This window comes from Salminus brasiliensis, chromosome 21, assembly GCF_030463535.1.
Source record: "Salminus brasiliensis chromosome 21, fSalBra1.hap2, whole genome shotgun sequence".
NCBI classification, from domain to species: Eukaryota; Metazoa; Chordata; class Actinopteri; order Characiformes; family Bryconidae; genus Salminus; species Salminus brasiliensis.
The window spans coordinates 32,943,606-32,968,658 of NC_132898.1; the positions used below are offsets into that span (position 1 = coordinate 32,943,606).

At 44.1% G+C, this 25,053-nt stretch overlaps 1 protein-coding gene across 1 annotated transcript in view; it reads right to left on the bottom strand.

Moving 5' to 3' along the window:
• Nucleotides 1-25,053, bottom strand: part of pik3c2b (phosphatidylinositol-4-phosphate 3-kinase, catalytic subunit type 2 beta) — a 58,492-nt gene that overhangs the window by 15,014 nt on the left and 18,425 nt on the right. Inside the window, exons 6-16 of the mRNA XM_072665376.1 lie at nucleotides 24,438-24,549; nucleotides 23,914-23,993; nucleotides 23,757-23,820; nucleotides 22,818-22,964; nucleotides 22,473-22,506; nucleotides 20,409-20,604; nucleotides 15,982-16,104; nucleotides 12,654-12,824; nucleotides 10,928-11,039; nucleotides 6,274-6,416; nucleotides 213-401 (exon numbers count right to left, since the gene is read on the bottom strand). Coding sequence (XP_072521477.1) covers nucleotides 213-401; nucleotides 6,274-6,416; nucleotides 10,928-11,039; nucleotides 12,654-12,824; nucleotides 15,982-16,104; nucleotides 20,409-20,604; nucleotides 22,473-22,506; nucleotides 22,818-22,964; nucleotides 23,757-23,820; nucleotides 23,914-23,993; nucleotides 24,438-24,549 — 1,371 coding nt within the window. The remainder of the gene's footprint in view (nucleotides 1-212; nucleotides 402-6,273; nucleotides 6,417-10,927; nucleotides 11,040-12,653; nucleotides 12,825-15,981; nucleotides 16,105-20,408; nucleotides 20,605-22,472; nucleotides 22,507-22,817; nucleotides 22,965-23,756; nucleotides 23,821-23,913; nucleotides 23,994-24,437; nucleotides 24,550-25,053) is intronic.

The window sequence follows — 25,053 nt, forward strand, 5'->3', positions numbered from 1 at the left end:
AGAACTGCTGAGGGTGCAGTCTAGCCACCAAGCAAGTCTTCTGTGCTGCACATGTATTCCACTGGACCTGGCTAACGGTAATATCATGGTCCAGTCAAATCGGCCCAAGAGCCAACACATGCGGCACCATCTGACCCCATTCCCGGAGGTCTGTACAGTCAGACAGGCTGCCGCTGGGGATGGAGGATGGAGTCTGGAAGGGGAGGCCTTACGTGGCGTGCAGCAGGCCCAGGGCGTCCAGGTGGTTGGTGCAGACCCACTGGCGCAGGAGGGCGTAGATGTCAGGCAGGCATGCCCACTCCCAGCTGGGCGCACTGGCCAGGATGAGGGGCAGACGGCTGCTTTCAGAGTGACAGAAATATCGCTTCTCCCACAGCGATCGCCTGTGCTCCGGGGTCAGCCTGAGAGAGAGAGAGAGAGAGAGACCGAGACAGAGAGAGACAGAGACAGAGACAGAGACAGAGACAGAGAGAGAGAGAGAGAGAGAGAGAGAGAGAGAGAGAGAGAGAGAGAGAGAACGAAAGCGAGAGAGAGACAGAGAGAGAGAGACAGAGAGAGAGACAGAGACAGAGACAGAGAGAGAGAGAGAACGAGAGAGGGGGCTTTAATGGCTTTATCAGGCCCAGTAAAAGTCAGCAGATCAGGAGAGAAACCTGCTTCTGGCACTGAGTGCAGAACTGAAGGAGGGTGAGAGGAATTTCTCGTGGGATTCGAGGCTTTCTACGAAACAGAACGCAGAATAGAGAACACCCTCCAGGCTTCAACAGTTTATCACTCCAGTCTCCTGCACACCAACTGCCGCACTCTTCATTAGCTTAAACGCTGTGCGAGATATACTTCTGTCTTCCAGTGCAAGTGTCCTGTGGTACAACATGTTGTTTAAGGGACATTAAAGCAGGTAAGAGACAATCTGGACACTGTGAAACCCACGTAGTTTAGGAAGGGGCACAAACCTCAGAAACCAAAGATCATCCAAAACTGTGGAGCCCCAAACAGTGGCTCATTATTCAGTAGAACAATACAAGCTGCTGATCACATGCTGAAACAGGCCAAGTCACTTTTAAACAGATAGACGGTCAACCACACCACCACCTCCACCACTGCTATATATATATATATATATATATATATATATATATATATATATATATATATCCTCACCCTGTGCAAAACAGCAGCAGTGGCGGAGGATATGACACACACACACATACACACACACACACACACATATATATATATATCATCCTGAGCAAAACAGGATTCTGGCTGATATTCTGGCAGCTGGTCTGAAATGTGACAGTATCAAAAAAGGGAATCTTAACTAAACACACTCCTGCTTAAGGCCTCCAAACCCGGCTCAAACGGCTCCAGATAAGGGGGGTCCGCCTCAGGAGGTAACAATTAACAATCGGCCGAGAACATTCGAGCACGAGGGAAGAAAAACAGAGCGTTTCTCTTTCAGTAGCTGCAGTACTTGGTAAAAATGGACGATTACAATTAATCAGACCATTTGACTTCAGAACAGACCTGAAGATCAGTTTGAAGGAGGCACATGAGGCTAAAAAGCTGAGGGGCAACTCCTGCAAATTCACGTAATATCCAAAACCCCCACATCTACTGAACTTCATGCCATGGAAGAAGCACTTTCGGTGGCATTAAGAACCACGTGTGAGAGTGAAGAAGCATTCAACTGGTAAACAAGTTTTATATCAACAGCTTTACAATTCCGTTACAAACACAGTTCCTAATGGACCCAGTAGTGGTTCATCTATGGTATGACAACAATTTGCTATAAAAGAAAGAAATATTTTATATATATATATATATAAAACCATGACAAACAACTTTAACGCTTATAAATGTAACTTTTTTATGTTTACCTTTGCATAACGTTAGTATCTCATTTTCATGGTCTGATCAGAAATGTCTGAGCTGGGTGATTAATGCTGTAAGCATTTGCTGTGCTGTGTTCAGAGGGAAGGAAGAAGACATTCGCCCTTACAATGGACTCTTCTCACTTCCCACTTCCGTCGGTTTCTGTTAGTAGGTCATTTGGTTTCCAGTCGAACCAAAAAAAAAAAAAAAACAACAACAACGACAAAAGAAAACGGATTCTGCTGTATTACTCAGAACCACTCGAAGGTGCTCGGAGGTGGTGCTGTACCCTGCCGCTTCTGAGTAACTTTCAAAAGTTTATATACACGCACACACACACACACACACACACACACACACACACACACACACACACACGTATATATGTACATATATGTATATATATTAGGCTTCATTTTTTTGTTTTCCAGCACATTCTAGACACACATCATATGTCTAGGACCGAGGACCAGGCCCAGTAATAGAACCCAGTGCTCTACAAAAAGATGCATCCACTGGATCAATAGATCAATATCTGCCATGCCCAGCTGAGCTCCACCACAGGGGCTGTTATCAGCTATTTCAGAGAGGCTGAATCTCATCTATCCAACACTCACCAATCACCAGCCATCCCTGCTGCCTTACAAGCCAATGTTTTGGGAGCGGCCCCTCTCCAGGGAAGACAGCTGTGCAGCCGGACCCCCGAATCAGATTACCACCAAGGCCTGCTGAGCCCACCCCACGTAGAAGTACATTACTGCTCCATCAGCCTGGGGGGGGGGGGGGACATAACTACAGATCATTTTCATGAGGGCCCTCCTGAGCCCACTTTATTTAGTAGCTTTTATGACTACATTTCCCAGAATTCACTGAGGACAAGAAAAACACTGTGGACTCCTAGAGGTAGACAGCAGGTATTAAGGATGGATAAGGAACCAAAGACGGCTGAATATCTGAAGAATGGAGCTTTCAGAATCCTGACTTTCTGGTTTCAGTGTCCTGAAAACACACAGTGGCTTAAACACCTGATATAATGATGTGGTGTAAATGTTCAGAGCACAGCTGAAGTCTCTGTTTACTCTGATCGTACACATACAGGTAGTTCCAGGTTGGCTGTGGCGTCTCTAGAGTCAGCAGAGTTCAGTTTGCACTCTAAGTGAAAAACACTCCGGCATACAGGTGGACGTGCTCCGTCTACCACCCTGGAAACACAAACAGCAGCACTGCCGCATATCTATTCTTCTGACGGAGCAGCGCCTGATAAGAGAGCACACACCCAACTCAGACACGTAACCTTTACCTCAAACAGCGACAGCAGAGTATTTCCACATCCACACGTCTCCAGACCTCACACTGCGGGAAGGTTTCCCATGTAGAGGAGAAATCATCATTAAAGGGACGTTCATTAAAAGGTTTTGCCCTCACTGACTGAGATTGCTGGGCCTTTTCTACACAAATGAAAACAGGACATTTACCAGCTGACTTATTCAAATTTAATCTGATTTAATCTCAAACATACAAATGAGGCAGGTTATAGGGAGATCAGTGGTTAAGGGTCGGTCAGCTCAGGTCGAGATCAGCAGGTAAAGCCATGTGGAAAAGTGATCTTTTTTAATGAATCTGACGTTCTGACTCCTCACATTAATCTGTTAATTCATGTGTCTTAATTACATTTAGAAGTAATCTCGGCAGCCTACATGGCTTTTGAATGGCATCTTTAATGGAAGTCTAATTAAATAAGAGGTTAATGTGAATTGCTGTAATGTTAACATGCTACATAAGTGATCCCCAGTCCTTAGTTCTTATAAAAAATATGAAAATCAAGCTTTAATATAAATAAATAAATAAAATGCACATTTTGAATTAAATGTCTGTGTGAGGTCACAAAATCTAGGGAATTTCCATAAATATGCATAATAAATCTGAACTTAGGTTAGGTAGGTTAAGTGGTGCACTGGACGGCTTGCCGGCATTGATTGACAGATGTCTGCTGTTAAACCCCTACAACTCAGCCTATGCCAGTTTAGCCCCGCCCATTCCAGATTGACTTATTAGGAATATTTCGTGCTGGGTTGCTTTTTGAATGAGGCATAAATACAGGATAGCCACTCAGGGCATAGCTCATTTACATAGATCAGTCTTAAAGGAACAGTACAGTCAAAAGTGGACCTTTGGTGGGGAGGGGGGTGTTAGGATATGGGCCCTTTAAAGGGCATAAAAGCTCCCGGTTATTTCCGACACGGTCAGGGAGTCAGCAGAACGACGGAGAACAGGCAGGCAGAGGAGTGAAGGAGGAAGAGGAGCCAGCTGGGAGGATATCCACATCAGCTGTCTGCAGCTGGAGGTAACAGAGAGAGCATTGTGCAGGAGAAGGCCCTGCTGTGGAGCAGATAAGCACCAGCACTCAGCCACTGGGAAGCAGAAAACAATATATGGAAAAGCCATTAAAGCCTAAAATATCCAGCCTGATGCTGAATGTCTTTCAGAAGCTGCTGTTCAGAAACATCTGGCCCTACGTTCACACGTCTGTCTGTTCCAAAGTCATTCAATCAAGTCTTCACAAGTCTCTTCTTGCTCATCTCTGGAAAACTCCTATTTCCCTTCCAATTCCTTCCATCGCATTTCCATCGCATACAGTGTCTTCTGCCTTCTTCAGCCACTCATACTTGAATCCGTCACCTTCTACGGTAAAACTGACACTGCAGAAATGCTGCACTTTGAAAATGAGCAAATACACCTTCTAGCCAATCACTCTCAACTACTTCACTCGCAGCACAGTCCCAGACGTTCAGTAGGCATTCCTGTAATCCAATAAAAGTAAATTATGAAGTGCAATCTGACACGTCACATTTCTCATTCCCCACCATGCTTTTAACATACAACATATGTCCAAATATTTATGGACACCCCTTCTACTAAATGCATTAAGCCACTTTGATTTGCACCCATTGCTGACACAAATGTGCAAATGCACACGTACACAGCTTGTCTAGTTCCTGTAGAGAAGGACTGCCATTAGAATAGGACTCCCCTGGAGCAGATAATCATTGGAGCTGTGTTCTCGGGAATGATGGAGGTGTTCCATCCAGTACTTTTGAGATGAGTTGGGGAGTCTCGGTATGAGATGCGGCTGTGATAATCCAACTTGCTGACCTCACCAATATGCAATAAAAAAAATAAATAAATAAAATAAAGAAACTTTCACCAGAAGTCAATAATCAAACTGGTCATGTATCCAAGTTTGACATCAAATAAATGATACCGGGCAGATTTAATCTACCTCTGGTATAAAGGTCATGGAAAATGAGAACATTGCGATGGCGATGATGGAAAGATATATATTGTGCGGCCCTAAAATCAGATCCTCAAAGCAATGCTCCTCCAAAATCAAGCAGAAAGCCTTCCTCTCTAGACAGTAGAGACAGTTACTCCAACAAAAGCAGGATCAACTCTTTTAATGCCCTTGATTTCAGAAGAAACAATGAACAAGCAGGTGTCCCAATACTTTTGTCCACATAATGTATTTCAAGGTGTTCTACAGCTGTGATTTAATTACATTCTCAAATAAACGTAGGAACAGGATAGGGGGCACAGGTCTCACTCAGTCTCTGAGAACACATCTCACACACCAGTCACACCAGTCCTCCCTGCCCTCTTGCATACCAGTATGAAGTCAGTATATGCCAACCGCCCCAGAGCAGAATGCCAACTTGAGAGTCGGGAAAAGCTCAAATTGCTGAAATATGAATGGAATGACCCTGGGAAGCGCTTAGAGGAATATTCGCTCGCCAGATCTCACAGAAAGAACGGCAAAGCTCACGGGACGCATCTGGTCAGATTAAGAGGGTTAATATCGTTTTCTGAGCTCTACTGCTCTGCACCCTCCTCACTGTGCAGCAGTTCTCACAAATGTAAAACCATCTCCACGTATGACTAAGGCTTTATTCTGACACCAGTGACTTGACGCAATTTTCCATTTCATTGCTCTGATGTTGAGAACTGTGACTAATTCACAGCTAGAATGCAGAACTGTGCAGCTGAAAGGCATTTTGGATGTGATCTAGGGGAGATCCTGACCCCAGCTGCAGTTCAGAACAGCCATCAATGCCTAACAATCAATTCTAATGTCAATAATCTACCATACAGGAAAATATCCAGAACAACAGCAACTGAATGCAACGGCTTCATCCTGCAAATCTTAGGCTACAGCCTTCAAATCAGGCTCAAATGTCTGACCTGAAGCTCCAAGGCTCATGCAAAGCCCTCCAGCTTCTAGTCTCCATGTGTCTGCAATGCCTGCAGTGCAAATCCAGCAAAGACCTCACACACACTTCCACCCACGGCAGTGATGCAGCGCTCACTCTTTGCTTCATGAATATGAAAGTGTGGCTTTCTCACCAGAACAGGGACTTCTTGTGGAGGACGTCCTGGAGCTGTTTCTGGCTGCTCTGGTCCAGCCTGGAGAAGTCATACTGAGGGCTAAATTCGGCTGGTGGAGGGGTGCTAAAACGCACCTCGAAGGAGGAGGTTGGAAAGTCCACCTGAACGTGAAGAGAGAGAGAGAGAGGGGAATAAGAAGCCAGGTTAGCATTAACATAATAACATGCCGATAGACACACACACACACACACACACACACTCCTCTAGTCCACTGTCAATAGAATAGGACTCTCTGCAGCGGATAAACATCATGAACCTATTGGCACCATGCTGCCTAATGCCAGGCGTGGGCTAGAGGGGTATAAAGCCCCCCAGCATCCCAAGAACTGTGTTCTTAGGAATGATAAGATGGCGCTCCAGCCAATACTTCTGAGATAAGGTCCAACACATCCTCACTAATGCTCTTGTCGATGCAATCAATCTATCATATCCTCACAGGAAAGCTCAAACATCTAGTAGAAAGCCCTTTTCCCTGGACAGTTACTACAACAAAAGCAGGATCAACTCTTTTTAATACCCATGATTTCGAAAGAAACCATGAACGAACAGGTGTCCCAATACTTTTGTCATATAGTCTATGTAAAAACTGTATAAGTACACATGCATGTTAGCATGCAACCACCAAGTTACTGCCATACCGAGAATGGGCCAAAGTTCATGTAACATCAGTGGTTGTCAACAGCGGTACATGCCTCCTCCGATACATGTGAAATCACCTGCCTCCTCTTTTCAACCCACAAACCATGCAGCATCACTCGGCAGCCGGATCCCAGCTCTGATCCGATCAGCCAGTAGACGCCTGTGCTGGCCAGCATCAGGGGTAATAATGGCAATATCAGGGTTTATGGTTCTAGCTGCTGTATCTCTTACAGTGTAGAGCTTGGCAGCTGTGTCAACAGGCATGTTGTGCAGAAACTAACTCCTGGTGGGGTACAGCTCTCTAAAAGTGAGGGGGTCCAGCTAAATCACGCCAGTGCAAACACGGTCAGCTAATGCCAGAGATCAACTCCTATCAGCCATTCCGACTGCATGTGGAGAGCGACACAGGAAACAAAGCCAGGCCACGTGGACGAAGTAACAGAGGGGAGGAGAGACAGATCAACAGCACAGAGGGAGAGAAGGGGATATGGTAGAGCGAGTGAGGCAGGCTGAGGATCAGGATGAAGGAGGGACGCGAGTGGGAGAAGGAGAAGAATGTGGAAAAATTAGGTCAGAGAGAGAAGGAGTGAAGGAGAGAACGAGCGAGGGATATGTGTGTGTGTGTGTGTGTGTGTGTGTGTGTGTGTGTGTGTGTGTGTGTGTGTGTGCAGGTTGGTTGTGGGCTTTAACAAGGCCCAGATGTGCTATCGGTCGGCAGATGGACGGGCAGACTTTGGGGTGGCTGGCAGGATAGAATCTCAAAAAGGAATCAACCTTTAAAGCACAACCCCCCCCCCCCCAAAAAAAAAAAAACCACAATCCTTCAAACTCAGTTCTCCTCAAAGCAGCTGCAGCAGCTACTAGGCTAACATGGCTAACAATGAATGGAAGCTTACAGCCACCAGCTTAGCATCATGCATCTGAACACCAGCTACCAGACCTTGCATATCCCACATGTCCAAATATTTGTGGACACCTCTTCACACAGATTGTCTAGTCCCTGTAGAGAAGAAGTACTGCCAATAGAATAGGACTCTGGAGCAGATCAACATCATGACCCTATTGGCTCCATGCTGCCTAATGCCAGGAGTGGACTAGAGGGGTATAAAGCCCCCCAGCATTGAGCTGTGGAGCAGTGGAGGAACTGTGTTCTCTGGAATGATAGTGGTGGAGCTCCATCCAGTACTTTTGGGATGAGTTAGGGAGTTGGGGATGATGAGGTGGGGTGGTGATTACCATACAACATTCTGGCCTCACTAATACTCTTGTTGCTAAATGAAATCTATCAAATCCTCACAGCAATGCTGCTCCTCCAGAATCTACTAGAAAGTCTTCTTCTCTGGACAGTAGAGACAGTTACTCCAACATACTTTTGTCCTTATAATATATTATAAATCCTATCACAGTACATCAAATCCTGGCTGACAGACTACATGGGAGAAGGGGAAAACTGCGTAAAGCTCGTTTCTGAACCATTGCTGTAATGGGGACAGAAGCTAAAGGCCCAGTCCAACAGGGCTCCATCAGTTTCCGCAGCACAGCCCAGTGCCCTCAGACAAAGCGGCGCAGTTGGCACGGCCACGGCTGGCACGGCCACGGCTGGCACAAAGCAGCAGCTGGGAGAATGGGTTCTGCATCGTGGCGTGCCGTTCGTGAGGCTGATGGGAATTTCAAAGGGAGCGGGTCACAGCGGGGGCCAATCAAAAGCTGCAAAAACAAAAACTGTGCTGCGCCCTCGGACCGTGCTGTAGGTCCCGAGGGGGTGGGGGAGGGGGGAGGAGGTGCCATTTTGAAAGGGCAACTTGGAAATGTCATGTCAGAATGTGTTATGGGGTGTCGTTAATGTGGTTGCTGTTACTGTGTTAGTGTGGAACTGTGTGTGTGCTACAGCCTGTGGGTGACAGAGTTCAGGCGCTGGTGATGACTGTGTTTGTGTGTGTGTGTGTGTGTATGGGTGTGTGTCTGTGTGTGTGTGTGTGCTGGAGGGGATGTTATGCAGAGTGAGATGTGAAAGTTGCTAATATTTTTTTGGCCCCTCTCTCTCTCTCTCTTTCTCTCGGCCATCTGACCTACTTTCAGGTCCCCTCTGCGTACAGCAGGACAATTCACTCCCAGCCAAACTGCCTCTTCTCGCAGTCAGCTCATGAAGCAGACATGCCCTCTCTGCCTGGACTATACCTCTGCTGTACCATCATCAGTAACAATATTATATACATACACACATTTATATATATATATATATATATATATATATATATATATATATATATATATATATATATATATATATATATATATATATATATATGTTTTCTTCCCCTATATCCACTATATTAGTAAAATATTAGTAAAAATCCACCAATATGTTCTACGGAAGTATAAATCCAACATTACTCACCTGAAGTACAAATGTGTAGTATAAGTTTTGTCACAAGTAACAATGTACAGTTATTTGTCCCATTAGGATGGGCAATCTGATATTTTAGCATCATCGCAATATATTAGGTCCCAATACACTCATTAACACCAAAATAATAATACAAATATCAGAACTGAAATATATATAAAAAAACATAATAATTACATGTATCACTGTATTGGATGTCTATCATGTACATCAGTGAAAGGTTTGATATGTTGAATTTTAAGGTTTTTTTTTGTTTATTTGTTTTAATAGTAAATTCAGTTTTAAATAAGGAGCCTTGATCAAACAGCATCTCTCACTTAAAAGCTCTGATCAAGAAAAATATAAATAAATATACAATTATAATCAGAGGAAAAATATTATTATTATTATTATTATTATTATTATTATTATTATTATCATTATTATTATTATTATATTATTGTGGGGACTTGTAAATGTAATGGAATTTACTAGATTTTCTTGTAAAAATACAAGAAAAAAAATTAGCAAAAAGTCAGTTTGAGTGTAATTTATGCTGAAAGTCTTTGAAACGTAGCAATTGTGCCCAAGTCTGGACTGTGATGTATTTTTGCCACATTGCTCACCTCTCCTCCAAAGTACATCTCCTAAAGAACTTTCCCTTTCCACCCACATCAAAACACATACATGAAATATGAAAAATATGAACCATCAGGGGGTCCCAGAGGAATGGTCTGAGAACCACGGCCCTAAACTACCTCTCCAAGTACAGCCATGAACCCGCCAGCCAAACCCCACTGAAAGGCACGCAGAGAGCATATAGAGGTGTGTGTCGGTCTGAGCACACACTACGACCTTGGAAAAGGCAGCACGTATTTTAAACTGGGAGGATTACCCTTACACATGATAATGCTCTATTTGGCACATGGCTGACTCCTGAAAGAGAGCAGGATGGAGTGGACTGGGGCAGAAAGACAAGACAAACGACGGGCGAGGTGGAAAAAGAGGAGGCGGTGAGGACTGTATATAAAGACTGGGAGAAAATGTTGAACAGATGAATCATGATCTTAGGTACAGTTTTTACAGAGGGAGAGGAGAGAGAGGGAGGAACTGGTGAGAGAATGAACATATAATTTCATGAGAGCGACAGCGAGAGAGTGGAAGACTGCGAGAGAAGGCCATGAGTGAGAAGGAGAGAGAGATAAAAGACACAAGGGAGGTAGAGACATAAGAGTGTGAGATAGAAGATGAAAAAATAAAATGGGATGAATAGGGGAGTTCGTCCAACACCCTGAACACTTGTCGCTGAATGCAATCAAATCCTCACAGCAATGTTCCTAGTAAAATCTACTAAAAAAAGCAGGATAAACTCTTTTAATAGCCTTGATTCCAGAAGAAACAACGAATGAGCAGGTGTCCCAATACTTTTGTCTGTATAGTGTAGATGGAAAAAAAGAATGAGAGAGAGAGAGAGAGAGAAAGAGAGAGACAGGGATGGGCCACAGGAGAACGAATGCATCACTCATGTCTGGGTGTGTACAGCAGACTGCAGCGTGGGGAAAAGGCTCGGATATATGAAATATTAACCTGCAGGATGACGCTGTCCGGCTGGCTGAAGTTGGGTGTGCTGGAGCGGGCGTTTCCGCTGCCTGGGGTCGAAGGCCACAGGCCCAACAGCTTCCTGCCGCAGGTTAGAACACTGGAAGAATAATAAAAAAAACACACACAGCGGGGGGTCAGTCTCACACACACACACACACACACACACACACACACACACACACACACACATGCATACACACACCACCTCAACATCCGCTCATAGCAGCTCCCAGCACAACAACAACAACAGGACGCAGACCGAGCTAGAGCATAAATACATACACGCCTGGCCCATCTGGCAAGATCTCAACATCTTCTGAGTGTGTGCGCGCTGATGGAGAGGGAGAGTAAATATTTTGAGAGTGATGAACACACTTCTGCCTGCAGGAGATAAACACTTTCTGAAGAAATATGCTGTATATTCATAAAGACAGCCATCAGTAATGAGCGGGAGGAAGCCTCGCACCGTTTACTCAACATTAACAAGAGCTACACTATGTGTCCAAATATTTGTGGACACCCCTTCAAATTCAGCACCCATTGCTGACACAAGAGCTTGTCTAGTCTCCGTAGAGAAGTACTGCCAATAGAATAGGACTCCCCGGAGCAGATAAACACCAACCACCTATAGGCGCCATGTCTAGAGGGGTGTGCGTGGTTGGAGCAGGGGCGGAGTTCTTCGGGCCATTGAAAGAAAAATTCTGCCAATCTTGCATCAAACAGAACCGGGAAAGTACGCACTGCACCGATTAGCCTCTATTCCATCATCATGGATTTTCATCTGTCAGTCATCTGCCTGAGCCCGCCCATCCTCATTACTATTGGTTGACGTGCCCCCACGTCAGAATCCATTGCAGCAAAAGCTCAGTGGGCTGCTGCTGCTGCTGATGGAGTTGAACACATCCTCCACGCTGTGCTGGCTGGACTGGGGGGCGTCCAGGAGAACCCAGGAGGAACCGAGCTCTGTTCTTCAGACTAGCTCACTTCTACTTTCTTCAGAATGAGAAGCTCTTGTTTCTCCTTTTTACTGGATTTATGTTCAGCTGCTTTATCTGTTCTGATGAGATCTGGAGCTTCTACAGTAAAACTCTCTCACTGAGAGACAAGGGGGGTAGAGAAATGGTATTAGGGGACTAAAACCCCTATGTAGCCATGGAGAGGACCGGCTTCCTGGAGCTGTTTCCACTGGAAAGCACCAAGACTGTGCTTAATGTTCATCTGTGAATTCCTACCCTCGCCCTTCGTCAGAAGTGTTCTTCACAGCTGCAAGTGTAACCTCATATGGAGTAACCCTCAATGGTGGCCAGTTAGTGGGGAGGAACTGGTTTAAGAAAGGCTGATGGTGTTGAGTAGACTCCACTGGGTCATTAGGCTAATGAGCAGCAGCTGCTGCAGAGTTTCTCTCACCTACAGTTTATGAGCCGAATCATAAAACCTAACTCAGAACCTGGTCTAATTTCTTTTCCAGCATGGACACACGGCAGGTCTGTTCTGTCCCTCATGATCTTGATTTGCTCTGACAGCCAGTACTCCTCGCTTTAGCTTCACGCTGGAGCCGCTTTGTCACCTCAAGCGATTCCATAAACGTCTGCTGTAGATAATAATCATGCATGCATGCCAGGCCGAGACGCCGTCAGCTACACAGAACATCGTGTGGTATAGAGAGTGTTAGTCTGGGGGTGTTGGGGAGCTCTCTATAATAATAACTCACTGTCGGAAATTGAAGAGGGGCATGGTGACCCAGCCCAGAGCCTCCATGCTGCGAGCCTTCTGCTTGCTCTTCTCCTCCGCTCCTCCTGGGGGCGGCAGAGGGGTGGCATAAAGGGTAACAGTTAGCTGTGACTCTCGCGGCAGCTGGTTGATCTGCACCGGGAAGCAAATTCTGAGGAGAGATGGAAAGAAAGGAAACGGAAAGAGGCGGATCATTCAGCAATCGGCGTCATAGTGTATTATGTAGCTCAGGGACGTTCAGTAGGGACGCATGATGAGGATGATGATGATGATGATATACTGTTGAGAAGTGCAGTAAAATGAAATTCATTTTTAATTCTATAATCAATGGGTGCTACCTTTTGGTAAAGCCAATTTAGAGATTTTTAGATGTTTTAATGTTATTTATGTATCCTAAATAATATATACATAATCCTATAGTTCCCAAATAGGTGCATCCCTTAGCACTGCCCAACACAATTTGGTCATTTTCTTGCTTAAACAGATCTCATTCAACTCAGCAGGACTAAAGCCCTCCAAAGCTGGAGCTGAATACCCCCTATCTAGACGTACAGCACCTGGGCATGCACACTGAGTGGGTGATACCTGGTCATTCATTAGCTTCCACTAATCCACAACAGGGGTCTAAAATAGCCATGCCAGAACTTCTGAGATGAAAGGCTCCCCTCCATTCACTTCAAAGAGTCACATTTGGCAACTATTGAGCTCCCCAAATATAGCTACTGTACTGTCCACCTCAATGAGACCTGATGAAGTACTGACCATTACCGTCTTGCTGTGAGGCCTGAATTTATGTTTATTTAAGGACCCCGGGCCTGCAGAATGGAGAACAGGCCGTGCTGGTTGGCAAAGCGAACTATTTACCAGTCCGCTTCAGGAAAGATAAATCTGAGAAAGGTCAGTGGCCATTCATACACTGACTGTAGCATAAATCACAGGCTCGGTGCAGCTGAATGCTTCTTAAGCTCGTTTTCTGAAGAAGACCACAAGCTTCACAAGAATCAACATCAGTGACCGCTCGGAGATATGCAGATTAAAAGGGTGGTTATGCCTCATTCACAGAAAGGCTGGCATTGGCATTAGTGGTGGAACTGATCACAAAACTCACGAGTCAGATAGAACCACAGTTTTTGAATAACGGATCAGATCATTTTAGTTTTAGCTTTGTGTTACTGCTTCGTTTGTATTAGTGCCGTTTTTTTAATGTATGTAAGCTCATCTGTATTACTGACTTTTATTTTGACAGTCTGTTTGTTGAATTATTGACCATGTTAACATCTACTTATTATTACCACCATTAACCATCATTACTCTCACCATCATTACTATGGTTATATCAAGCTATATGATACCATGATTATTGGGATTATCATAAAATAAAATTAGGATTATGTTGCAGACCTGAGCAGTAGATCAGTCTCGGTGGTTCAGTGACTTTTATCAATAATTTATAAATAGTTCTGATCAGAGGAGGATGGTTTCTTCCTCCATGGTTTCTTCCTCCAGCTCTGAGGGAGGTTTTCCTGCACGGTGGTCTTTGGCTGCTCACTGGGGGTCTTAGATAGGTCTTCTTATGTTGTTGACTTCTGACTCTGTAAAGCTGCTTCGTGACAACGGCAATTATGAAAAGTGCTATTGAAGTAAACTTGATTTGATTTGGATGCTGTATTTGTGACTTTTATTTTGACATGGTCTGTTTATTTATATTAGTGGCTTTTATTTTGATGTTGTATTTGTGGATTATGTTTTTTAGAGGGCCTGTTTGTATTAGTGACTTTTATTTTGACATGATCTGTATTTGTATTACTTTTCTTTTAAGGCCGTCTGGTTGTGCGACTTATTTGTGCGATATTTTCTTCGCTTGTATTAGGGACTTTTATTTTCACAGGGTCTTTCCGTGATGTAGCGGACAAGTTTTTTTCCACAGTAGAAGACTCCTAGAAGACTCCTACTTAGACTCCTACTTATTAGAAGACTCCTTCTTCTGCTCAGCCAGAGTCCATATAAGACTCCTACTCCTCCCACTAATAAAGCTCCGCTCTCCGCTCACACTCCTGAACGCACACCTATCCAGTACCTTCTGTAAATAATGTAAACCTTCGTATATATATATATATATATATATATATATATATATATATATATATATATATAAACTCTGTACATTATATAGTATTATTAAGTTCTTGTGTAAATATTCAGTATTTCTATTTTTTTTTTTCGTACTACTGTGAGGGACGATGCACCCAAGTTTTTCCCACTCACCTGTACACCTGTGTAATGACAATAAAAGGTCATTTAATTGAATTTAATTTCATTTGATTTGATGCTCGATGTGCTGCCTTACGGTGGCCGAGGCTCAGTGTTTACAGATCGTACCGCTGCTCAGTCTGAGTGATTACACTGCAGCTCTGCGTCCAGACTGAGGGAGTTATTACTGTAGGAAGTACTGTAGGAACAGCAGCATGAGCTCATTAGCCTTGACATCCCACGCTATCCCTCCTTATCAGCTAGGTTAGCAAGTTTAAAATATACCTGCAGAGCAAAACCATGCTGTGTTTGCCAGGATACAGACTATAAATAACAACAATCATCCCCAGACAATGCATTAAGTGCAGAAGCAGGGAGTGAGTACAGGTTCGTCACAGGATGCTTCACCACAGCCTATTTGTGTCTGACGAATAAGCTAAAAGCAGGACGTAGAGCCCAACCTCACAAACTGATCAGGATGTCACGTGATCTTTAAGCTCTTCCTGAAGTCATTCTTCCTGAGAACTTCGCTCGGCTTTGATTGTTCTGACTTGATGGTTCTCGTTTATGTGGGTAAATGATTCGATACAGAAAGGAGAGCTGTCTTTAGTAGAAACACAACCCGGCCCTGAAAGCACCCACACAGGCACAGCCTGATCAATATCACAGCACGAATAAACCACATACAGGAAGATATTTACATATCTTAAAAGCCACAGCAACAAAAACAGCCTGTTTAGTTCAGAGTAATAAAATGTACCATCTAATAAACACCAATCAGCCATAACATTAAAACCACTGACAGGTGAAGTGAAATATACTGATTGTCTTCATCTACAGTGGCTCTATCATGCAGCAAGTGAATGGTCAGTTCTTGAAAGCAAGAGTAAGAATCTGAGGCCCTTTGACAAGAACTAGACTGTGTGGACTGGGTCAGAACATCTCCAAGAACTCGGGACAAGCGGGACAACCGGTGAACTGGAAATGGAAACACTAATCTGGGCGAGTGAGGGTGGAGGAGATCGTACCTGCAGAAATGAAGCTCATTTAAAACTTACCTCTGGTCCCAAACCACCAGATGGAAGAGGTATTTGCTGACCGACTGTTTGCTGGTGTGCTGGGGGGCGCACAACTCAGCCCCCCCATGGGTGAGGGAACAAGACAGGAAGAATCCTTCATAGCTGTGTGAGAGAGAGAGAGAGAGAGAGAGAGAGAGAGAGAGAGAGAGAGAGAGAGAGAGAGAGAGAGAGAGAAACAGTGAAGCAGAGCAACCCACAAAAAAACGAATTCCACTAAAAACAGGGCTGATCTTTAATAAAACAGAGGGCCTTCCCAAATCTCCAACTGACACGGGGAGCAAATCCAAGTTAGGCAGGACAGATAGAAACTAAACGAAAATGCAATTCGTCATCCATCCCTCTTTTATTACATTTCATTGGCACTGGGCATGATATTTAACCGAGGGAAGAGGACGGGAAGCAGCATGAGCAGGTCCGTTACAAAGAAAGTCCTCCGAGGCGGCCGGCGGGCCTGGATTTGGGTCAGTCGGTTCATTTCTGTAAGAGTGGAAATCTAGCAGGAGCAAGGCATGCCATCTCCCCTGCCAGTCCTCTTCGTCTTAGCCTCATGTTACCAATCGCTCTCCTGCATTTTTAATCCAAGGCTGGAACACTGGGAAACGCTTTAAAAGGAAAAGCTCTCTCAAGAGGCCTTTCAGAATAGAAAGGAAAACATGCCCCAGCTAAACGGGAGGCCAGATCCTTCCACCACGGAGGGGCTTCATGTATAAGGGAGTCGCAGGAACGAGGCATGTGGAAATTTTGGGCTTGTTGCGTTCAATCTGAATAATGAATCATTTTTAAAAGTTTGGAAACACTTGCTTAAAATGACTTTTACTGTGAATAAATTAGTGAAGAGTAACCTAGTTTCCAACAGGCATGAAGCTAAAAGATGGTTAATTTCTCTTATTATTTTAAGAAAGATTATTTTTTATATCTATATATTTTTTTATTTGTTTTTAATAAATAATCTTTAATCTTTAAAATAGTATATATATATATATATATATATATATATATAAATATATATATATATATATATATATATATATATATATATATATATATATATATATAATGTGTTTAAAAATGTATATATTTATTATAAATAATAATAAAACATATATATAAAATTAAATACACACATATCTATACACATATCTCACACACACACATATATATATCTTTTTTTTGGTGGGGGGGGGGGCTTTCACTTGTTCTTTATTGTAAAAGGCTTCTAGTTCTGTGAGATTCCTGGGCTGCCTTGCTGCTCTGCTTCTTGGGATCAGTCCACAGATGTTCAGTGATGTTTAGACTGAGGGACTGTGAGGGCCGTGGCAAAGCCTTTAGCTTGCTCCTCCTGAGGAAGTGTGTTTTTTTAGGTGTGCTTACGATCATTATCCTGCTTTTTATCTTTACTTCTCTCTTTATGATGTTTGCTCCCACATTTTGCTGGTATTTAAATGATTCCATTCTTCCCTCCACCAGGGAAATGTTCCCCATGCCACTGACTGCAACACAAGCTCCTAGCATTACTGATCCACTCCCTGCTTAACAGTTGGCGAGGTGTTCTTTACATGAAACTCTCCACCTTTTTTTTCTCTCCAAACATACTTTTGCTTATTGTGGTCAAAAAGTTTCATTATGAGGACAGGCTGGGTTTTGTGGTGAGGATGCAGAAAAAGGTTGTCTTCTGATGACTCTTCCATGAAGATCATATGTAGGCAGAAGTCACTGCATAGCCAAGATAAGCTATTAATAGTAACAGAAATTTTGACCAGGGGTGTCGAAGTTTTTGCATGCCACTGTAATCCATATATAATGACAGTTAGCATAAGGCAGGTTTAAACTCTAAACTCTATTTATCTATTTAATAACGGAAATAAATAAATAAATAAAATCACATGCCATGTTTAAGAGAGTGCACGAGCGTGACCAGTCATACTAAAATCAGACCAATAATTACATTTTGTTTTATTGGACCTTAATTACAAACCAGCAGAACTTAATAAATGTGTTTCAGTATATGCAACAACTCAGGTCATAAGCTCCATGTCCACCTATCCACTGTCCCATCACCAGATGGCATGCGTCACCACCGTGGCTACCCTCCGACACCACTGGACAGGTGCCGAGCGCACGGCTGCCCTCCACCCAGTCTTTTTAGGGATCAAAGGTCGCGCTGAGTTCCCATGCAACGCCCTTTGTGGCAGACCAATCTGCAGTCAGCATTGGTTTCAGAGGCAGACAAAGGCCACTGGTCCACCAGGGTCAATGAGCAGAGGAGACCATTGCCATGGTGGGTGGGGGGGTAATGGACTAAACCATTATACTTTCCTTTTTTTTTTAAGCAGTGTTAGAGTCCACTTCTGGAGTTAGTCTGATTGTTTGTGTGTGTGTGTGTGTGTGTGTGTGTGTGTGTGTGTGTTCAGCCCTGTACACAGAAACACACACACACACACACACACACACACACACACACACACACACACACACACACACACACACAACTCTAAAAAGAAAGGGGCCAGCCTTTTTTAGGGGATTCTCTCCGCACCCCATAAATACCATGTAATCCCATTGGATTACACTGGGCCATAGACAGATGGAATAGGCCTGTGTGTGTGTGTACAAAATGTAGTTTATCTGTGCAACATGAAACAGTAATCCCATGGTTGACATAATAAAAAAGTACTTCATTTACAGCGTTGATAATAATAATAATAATAATAAGACCTAAATATCAGGACTATATGGGCCTTAAAATAATGTAAAATCAGCACTTAGTATAGCCTTCTCCACCATGTTGGCTCTTATTAGGCAGGCCAAAAGTTTCTCAAAGCTTTGTAAAACAACATCTGTGAGCTTTCAGAAGTATACAACTCTCCAGATGTTTTGGTTTTCCTATCACTAAGGGGACTCTCATTTTATTCCAAATAACTCTAAACAGGAAGTTAAGGGTGAACACAAGACGGAGTCCAGATCTCTGTAGAGCTACTCCCCTGCATCAGACCTTAAGCAATCCACTACCAAGTTGGCCGTGTAAACAGAAGCTGATACTTTATTGAGAAACACAGTGATGTCTGGATTACGGGAGGTTTCTGGAAACGTTCAGGAAACTTTTCTGTGATACTTTTGCTCTCAAAACTGGGGGTTTATTTTTTTTTACTTTGGTTTAGTCTGCATTGGCAGTGAAAATGCAGTTTTCTACACATTGGTGGACAGTAATGTAGTACTTTTAAAAATAAATAAATAATAAATATGTATTAAGAGTATATATATATATTTTTTTATATATAAATATTGGCAACAAGCCAATTAACCCACCTGTTCGTAGCTCCCCCTAGCACTAGCTATGCTCCCGACACTAGGAGGGTAAGGCCTTAACACAACTCTCCTAGACTCTGAACAACTCTCCTACATGTGAAGCCAGACTCCGCCTCTTTCCAACCTGCCACCAATGCGGTGCCGCTGGGCAGCCGACATGCTCTAAGGGAAGCGCCGGGACACCAGCTCCACCTTACCAGCTTACAGACGCCTGTGCCAGCCAACATCCTTTCAGAGGATAAGGGGAGAGAGCGCCATCTACCCACCCTACCCACGGCCAATTGTGCTCTCTCAGACTCCGACTGCTGATGGCAGTAAAATATCTAATTTCACATCCACCTTTTTCTGTGGCAGGTGTAGCTCATCCATAAAGAGAACATCCATAAAGATCATGATACACATTTTGCTTCACTGAAAAGCTTCCCAAAACCGCCACTATATTGAAGTGTGTATAGGGTATATATTTTAATTTGATCATTTCTAATAATCTTTTAATGCTTCAATACTTTTACTTTAATAATTTAGCTAAGTAAAATTATAAATAGAGGATGTGTCATTTTACTAATAAGTGATATTTCTTCTTAAGAACAGGACTGGTCGTCTTTGTCCTGCATTCTTTGAATAAGAGAGAGCAAAAATCACAACATGGCCTATTTTGCAAAACTGAAACGATCCAGATGGCATCCCAGGTTTTGAGTGTGTAACGCACTACAGTCCAACGCAGCAGATTGCACCAGTAAGAAAGAGGCCTGTGTTAAAGCGGCTGATCGACACAGCTGGGTTTAAAACGTGCCATCTCTGAGCAGCTGGTATTTTGGCTTTCACAATGAAGTGAGAGGAATGTTGATCACTACAAAACCGTGAGTCTGATAAAGGACACCACTGTGCGTCTTCCACTGCAGAACGCCTTCAAGTCAATACCTTTGAATGTGGCATTGTTCTGACCAAACAACTATGTGGGATCTTTCTGAGAGTTTGGAAGTGAGGGGCATTAGTGAGGCTTGAGGTAAAGCCAAGTGAAGCCAGTCAGGAAGAGCTGGGTTTTCTAGGCTGGATGACTGACCAGGTGGTAACGGAGGAGCACTGCTGTGCTTGTTTACCTGGCAGCCCAGGTGATGGGGATGCGGTGAGCTGCGTGGACACTGAATGACAGCACGTTGGTGACCATGCCGGCCTCCTGGATGGGCGCCGTAGGCCGGCTGCTGGGTGGCACCGTGTGGAAGTTGGCGTTGAACGTGCTGCAGTAAAGCTCCACCAGATCCAAGATGGCTGCAGTCAACCTCTCGACTATTTTCTCTGGGAAGGGAAGAGGAGGAAGAGCGACACGGAGGAGGTCAAGCATTTTTCCACTTAAACACACTGCAGAAGCAAGTCTGATGGGCATATACACACACACACAAACACACACATGCAATGTGGACGTCCTCTTGAATAACACTTCTTCTCTTAAACAGAGCTGGTTTCAGCTGAAGAAGAGCAATAGCAACTGACTGGAGCTTTCAAACATCTCCAAATACTTGGTTTGGGAAGCTCCACCAAACCCCTGGACTTTAGAAGGTTTGTTGTGCACTTGTTAAAAGTGTGCAGTGTGGGGTTGAGGGGTCTAGGCTTCTCTGTGTAGAGCAGGGCTGCTCAATCCTGGTCCTGAAGATCTACCACCCTGAAGAATCCAGATCCAACACAGCTGACTCTAATGTTCAGCTGCTCCTGGAGGCCTTCATCATCTGGATCAGGTGTGTTAAATCCGGGGTGGAGCTAAACTCTGCAGGGTGGTAGATCTCTGGGACCAGGATTGAGCAGCACTGGTGTGGAGCATCAGCACTAGTAAACATCTTGACTAATCACAAAAAAGCCATCATTGGAATCATGAATATGAATATTCCTACAAACCAAGACCCATCTTAAAACCTAAGTAGAACCTCAGATCTTCGACCAAACACAACTAAAGCACCTGTGGAGACGCAGAGAAACGTTCCATGGTTACTCCTTTATTTGTTGGCTCAGTTGGAATTCAGATTACATTCCAAAGGAAGGCGAGCAGCGTGCATCCTGAGAGCCGCAATGCATCTTTCCTGTTTATCCCATTATGGAACCTCAGAACATCCTTACTGCACGAGGCCAGAGACCTTTCCACACAAACACACTTCAGCAACAAAGATGACAGGCCTGCACCTCACACACACACACACACACACACATCCAGTGACTAGGTCCATTTGCCTATGCCTTATATACACATTGAGAAGGTCCCACCACAGCATGGACTCCACAAGACCTCTGAGGGTGTCCTGCTGTGGCATCAGTCACCCAGACCAACGTTAGCAGCAGACCCTTTAAGTCTTGTAAGTTGTGAGGTGAAAGGGACCTCCATGAGAGTCAGGGAGCATTAGATGTCCATGACCCTGTCTCCGGTTCACAGGCTGTCCTTCCTTGGAGCACTTTTGTTAAGTACCAGAAACACTCCACAAGACTGCTCTGATGTTTTGGAGATGTTCTAGACGACTTGTTCAGAACATAACAGTCTGAATCTTGTCAAAACAATCTAATTAAACTGACCTTCTAGGTAAATCCACCAGGATTAAAGACACATTATGTAGCATTTTTACCTTAAAACAGCAGCTTTAGAATCGCATCAATGCTCCACTGACTGTTCGGGTTCAAAACTCTGCTACTGCACTCTGTTGGATGTTGCGTAACCCATAGAGTCATATTAGTGTAAAATCCTGTAGTATTACTCTACCACCTCAGCCCACATGCTTATCTACCTTTCAGCGACGCTTCTGTATCTCAGCTTGTCCAGAAATGCATGCAAGTGTGTCATTTAGTGGTGGTTGAAAGCATGAATTACACTTTTTGACTGTAGGGGAAGCCCAGGAGCAAGAAATGCCAAATCTCGCATAATGGTGCTTTAACTGGCATGTTGATGATGATGATGATGATGATGATGATGATTATTTTAAATTCTACTGATTATTTTTCTACTTTTCTTGAAGCCTCTTTTTGCAAAGAAACATAGTTTGTTATTTGCAAAGTAATGTTCATCAAAGAGATCAGTGGATTATATTACTGTAGTATACTGTAATATAACAGATTACTTAACAGAGGTGTGATTGGTGTGAAGTGAGTATCAAAGGCAGATTAGTGAAACGTAATGGTTACTGTACCTCGTGTTTCTCTCTTTGCCAGCACGCTCACATCCTGTGAGGGGAAACATACACACACACACACACATTGTAAGTTGCGTAGCGGAACTGAAAGCAGACGATGAAAACAGCACTGGGGGAAATTCTTGCAGAATTAGCGTTTCAACTTTAAGCGCGTGCAGTTCAGCGAAGAGGCTGAGCACTTTCCTCTGCTTCACACGATGAAAGAGCTGCAGTGGCCAGCCCTGCAAATGTGCAGACGCCAGCACGGGTGTTTACACCAGAGCCTCCAGAAGAAACATGGCAGTAGTGCAGCATGCAATTCAGCAGACCAGCAGATCACTGTCACTTTCCCCCATTACTCACCTTCTGCACCCGGGGCTGTAGTCTGCAGGGGCAGGCTGGCAGCTGGTTGAGGGCCGAGGTGATGTCAGGCGTTTCCACTGCAGCCAGGGAGCTGCACAGGGCCTTTACGGACTGTACCAAGCGCTCCACGTGCAGCGGCAACTCAACCTAGCAGAGGGAGAGAGTGTCCATGCAATTTGTTAATATACCACTATATAGACAAAAGTATTGGGACACCTGCTCATTTATTGTCTTTTCTGAAATCAAGGGCATTAAAAAGAGTAAATCCTGCTTTTGTTGTCTCTACTAGAGACGTTCTACTAGATTTTGCAAGAGCATTGCTGTGAGAATTTGATTGCATTTAAAGAAAAGAGTGATGACAGGATGTTGGATGAGCCCCACCTCACCTCATAATCCCCCACTCATCCCATTCAAAAGTACTGGATGGAGCTCCTCCACCATCATTCTTCCACTGCTCCACAGCTCAACGCTGGGGGGCTTTACACCCCTTTAGGCCATGCCTGGCATAAGGCAGCATGGTGCAAATATTGCTCCAGTACTTCTCTACAGCTCATTTGCTGCTGTACAATTTGTCAGTCATCCAGTCAATGTAAACGGAATATCGCAGGACCACCAAGAAATGGGGCATTTTTAGCAAAGTAGTGACACCAACATGGTAGTGTAGTGGCCTGCTAGTGTACGCTGTGTTGGTAGAGTGTCACTGCTGAGCTGAAAGCCATCTACAAGCCAATGGACGCCCTGAGGTCAGAATCTAAATATTTAATCTTTATTAAAATCCTTTTTCTAAACATTGATTTTAAATATAATAACTCAATCGTGACATGTATCATATCACCAGGTTCTTGCCAATACACAGCCCTACATAACTCTCACATGCTTTTGTGGAAACTGGGAGTTGACCGCTCTGTATTGATCTGGCACTGTCCAAAGCTAACCTACCTCTGAGAGAACGAAGGACTCGGCCTCATTATGAAAGGTGTCCAGTAGCAGAGTCAGTGCCTCCCTATGGAATAACAGCAGAAAGTCAGTTTAGTGCAAGGGTTCAAATGAGAGGTTCAGAAACCACAGGTTCCTCCCAAATGTCTTCCCCTCTCACCTCGTCACAGTCTGCTTGATGGGCCGCTCTTGCAGGAGGATGCTGTGATTCATGGTGGACAGGGTCTCGTCATCCTCCAGCTGCCATTAAACAGCGGGGAAAGAAACACACCCTTTTTAAACCCGAATACACAGCTGAGACCCAAAGGCTTACAAAAAATAAACACTGCAGAGCTGGGAACACAGCTTAATGGCTTTGCTGGTTGGTTACATAACTGAATTTATAATAAATACACACATATATATATATATATATATATATATATATCCTTAACACAGTATGCTAATGTATAAAACAAGTAATTTTAGCACCCATTACTACTATATGTCTCTTAAAAAAACATTATACAGGTCAGAAATGGCCTATTTATGTCTATTTTGTGACGGAGACCTTATTTCCAAAGTATTTTCAGTGCATTTGCATATGCGCACCCTCATTACCAACTTGTACTGCCCTGTTCTCAGTCCTAGCTTTAACACCAGAAACTAGAACATCCTATGTGCCGACCACCACCAAACACTCACCGTGCGCGCTAGCTCCGTGTTGACTGAGCTCCTCCTGGTAAGGAAGAGCCGGATGTCCCAGTCGAACTTCAGGCACTGCTGGATGTACTCAAGGCCAGCAAGGGTCTGAGAACTGAGAAACAGGGAAAGACAGAGAGATGTTAGACCACTATCTACATATCTATTGAATAAAGAAGTGTTGACTGAGGGTCCTCAGGGCACCACCAAACAGCTCAATAACTTGCTCTGGCCCAGTCTCTACACCTGCAGCATCCTTCTGACAGACTGCAGTACACTACAGGAAAAGCTGGGGGCGATATGCCTTCTACTGTTGCTCTACACCACAACACACAAATAGCTGGTTGCTCAGACAGAACGTGAAGGTGGAATGATGGATACGGTAAGGGCAGACGGATCGAAGAAGGCATGATAAGTGATTGATTTATCTATATGGAACAGCTCAGTCAACTATAGAACACCGGTCAGCTGCAGCCTGAGCAGAGGCTCAATCCATGGGTCATCTGACAGATTCCAAGGACTGTGGTTGTTAAACACTGTGCTACTCTTGCCACGTCCTCATATCCCCCCTGGTCAGCACAGGTGTCTGTTAGCTGTAGTGTGGCAGCTGGGGAGCTGT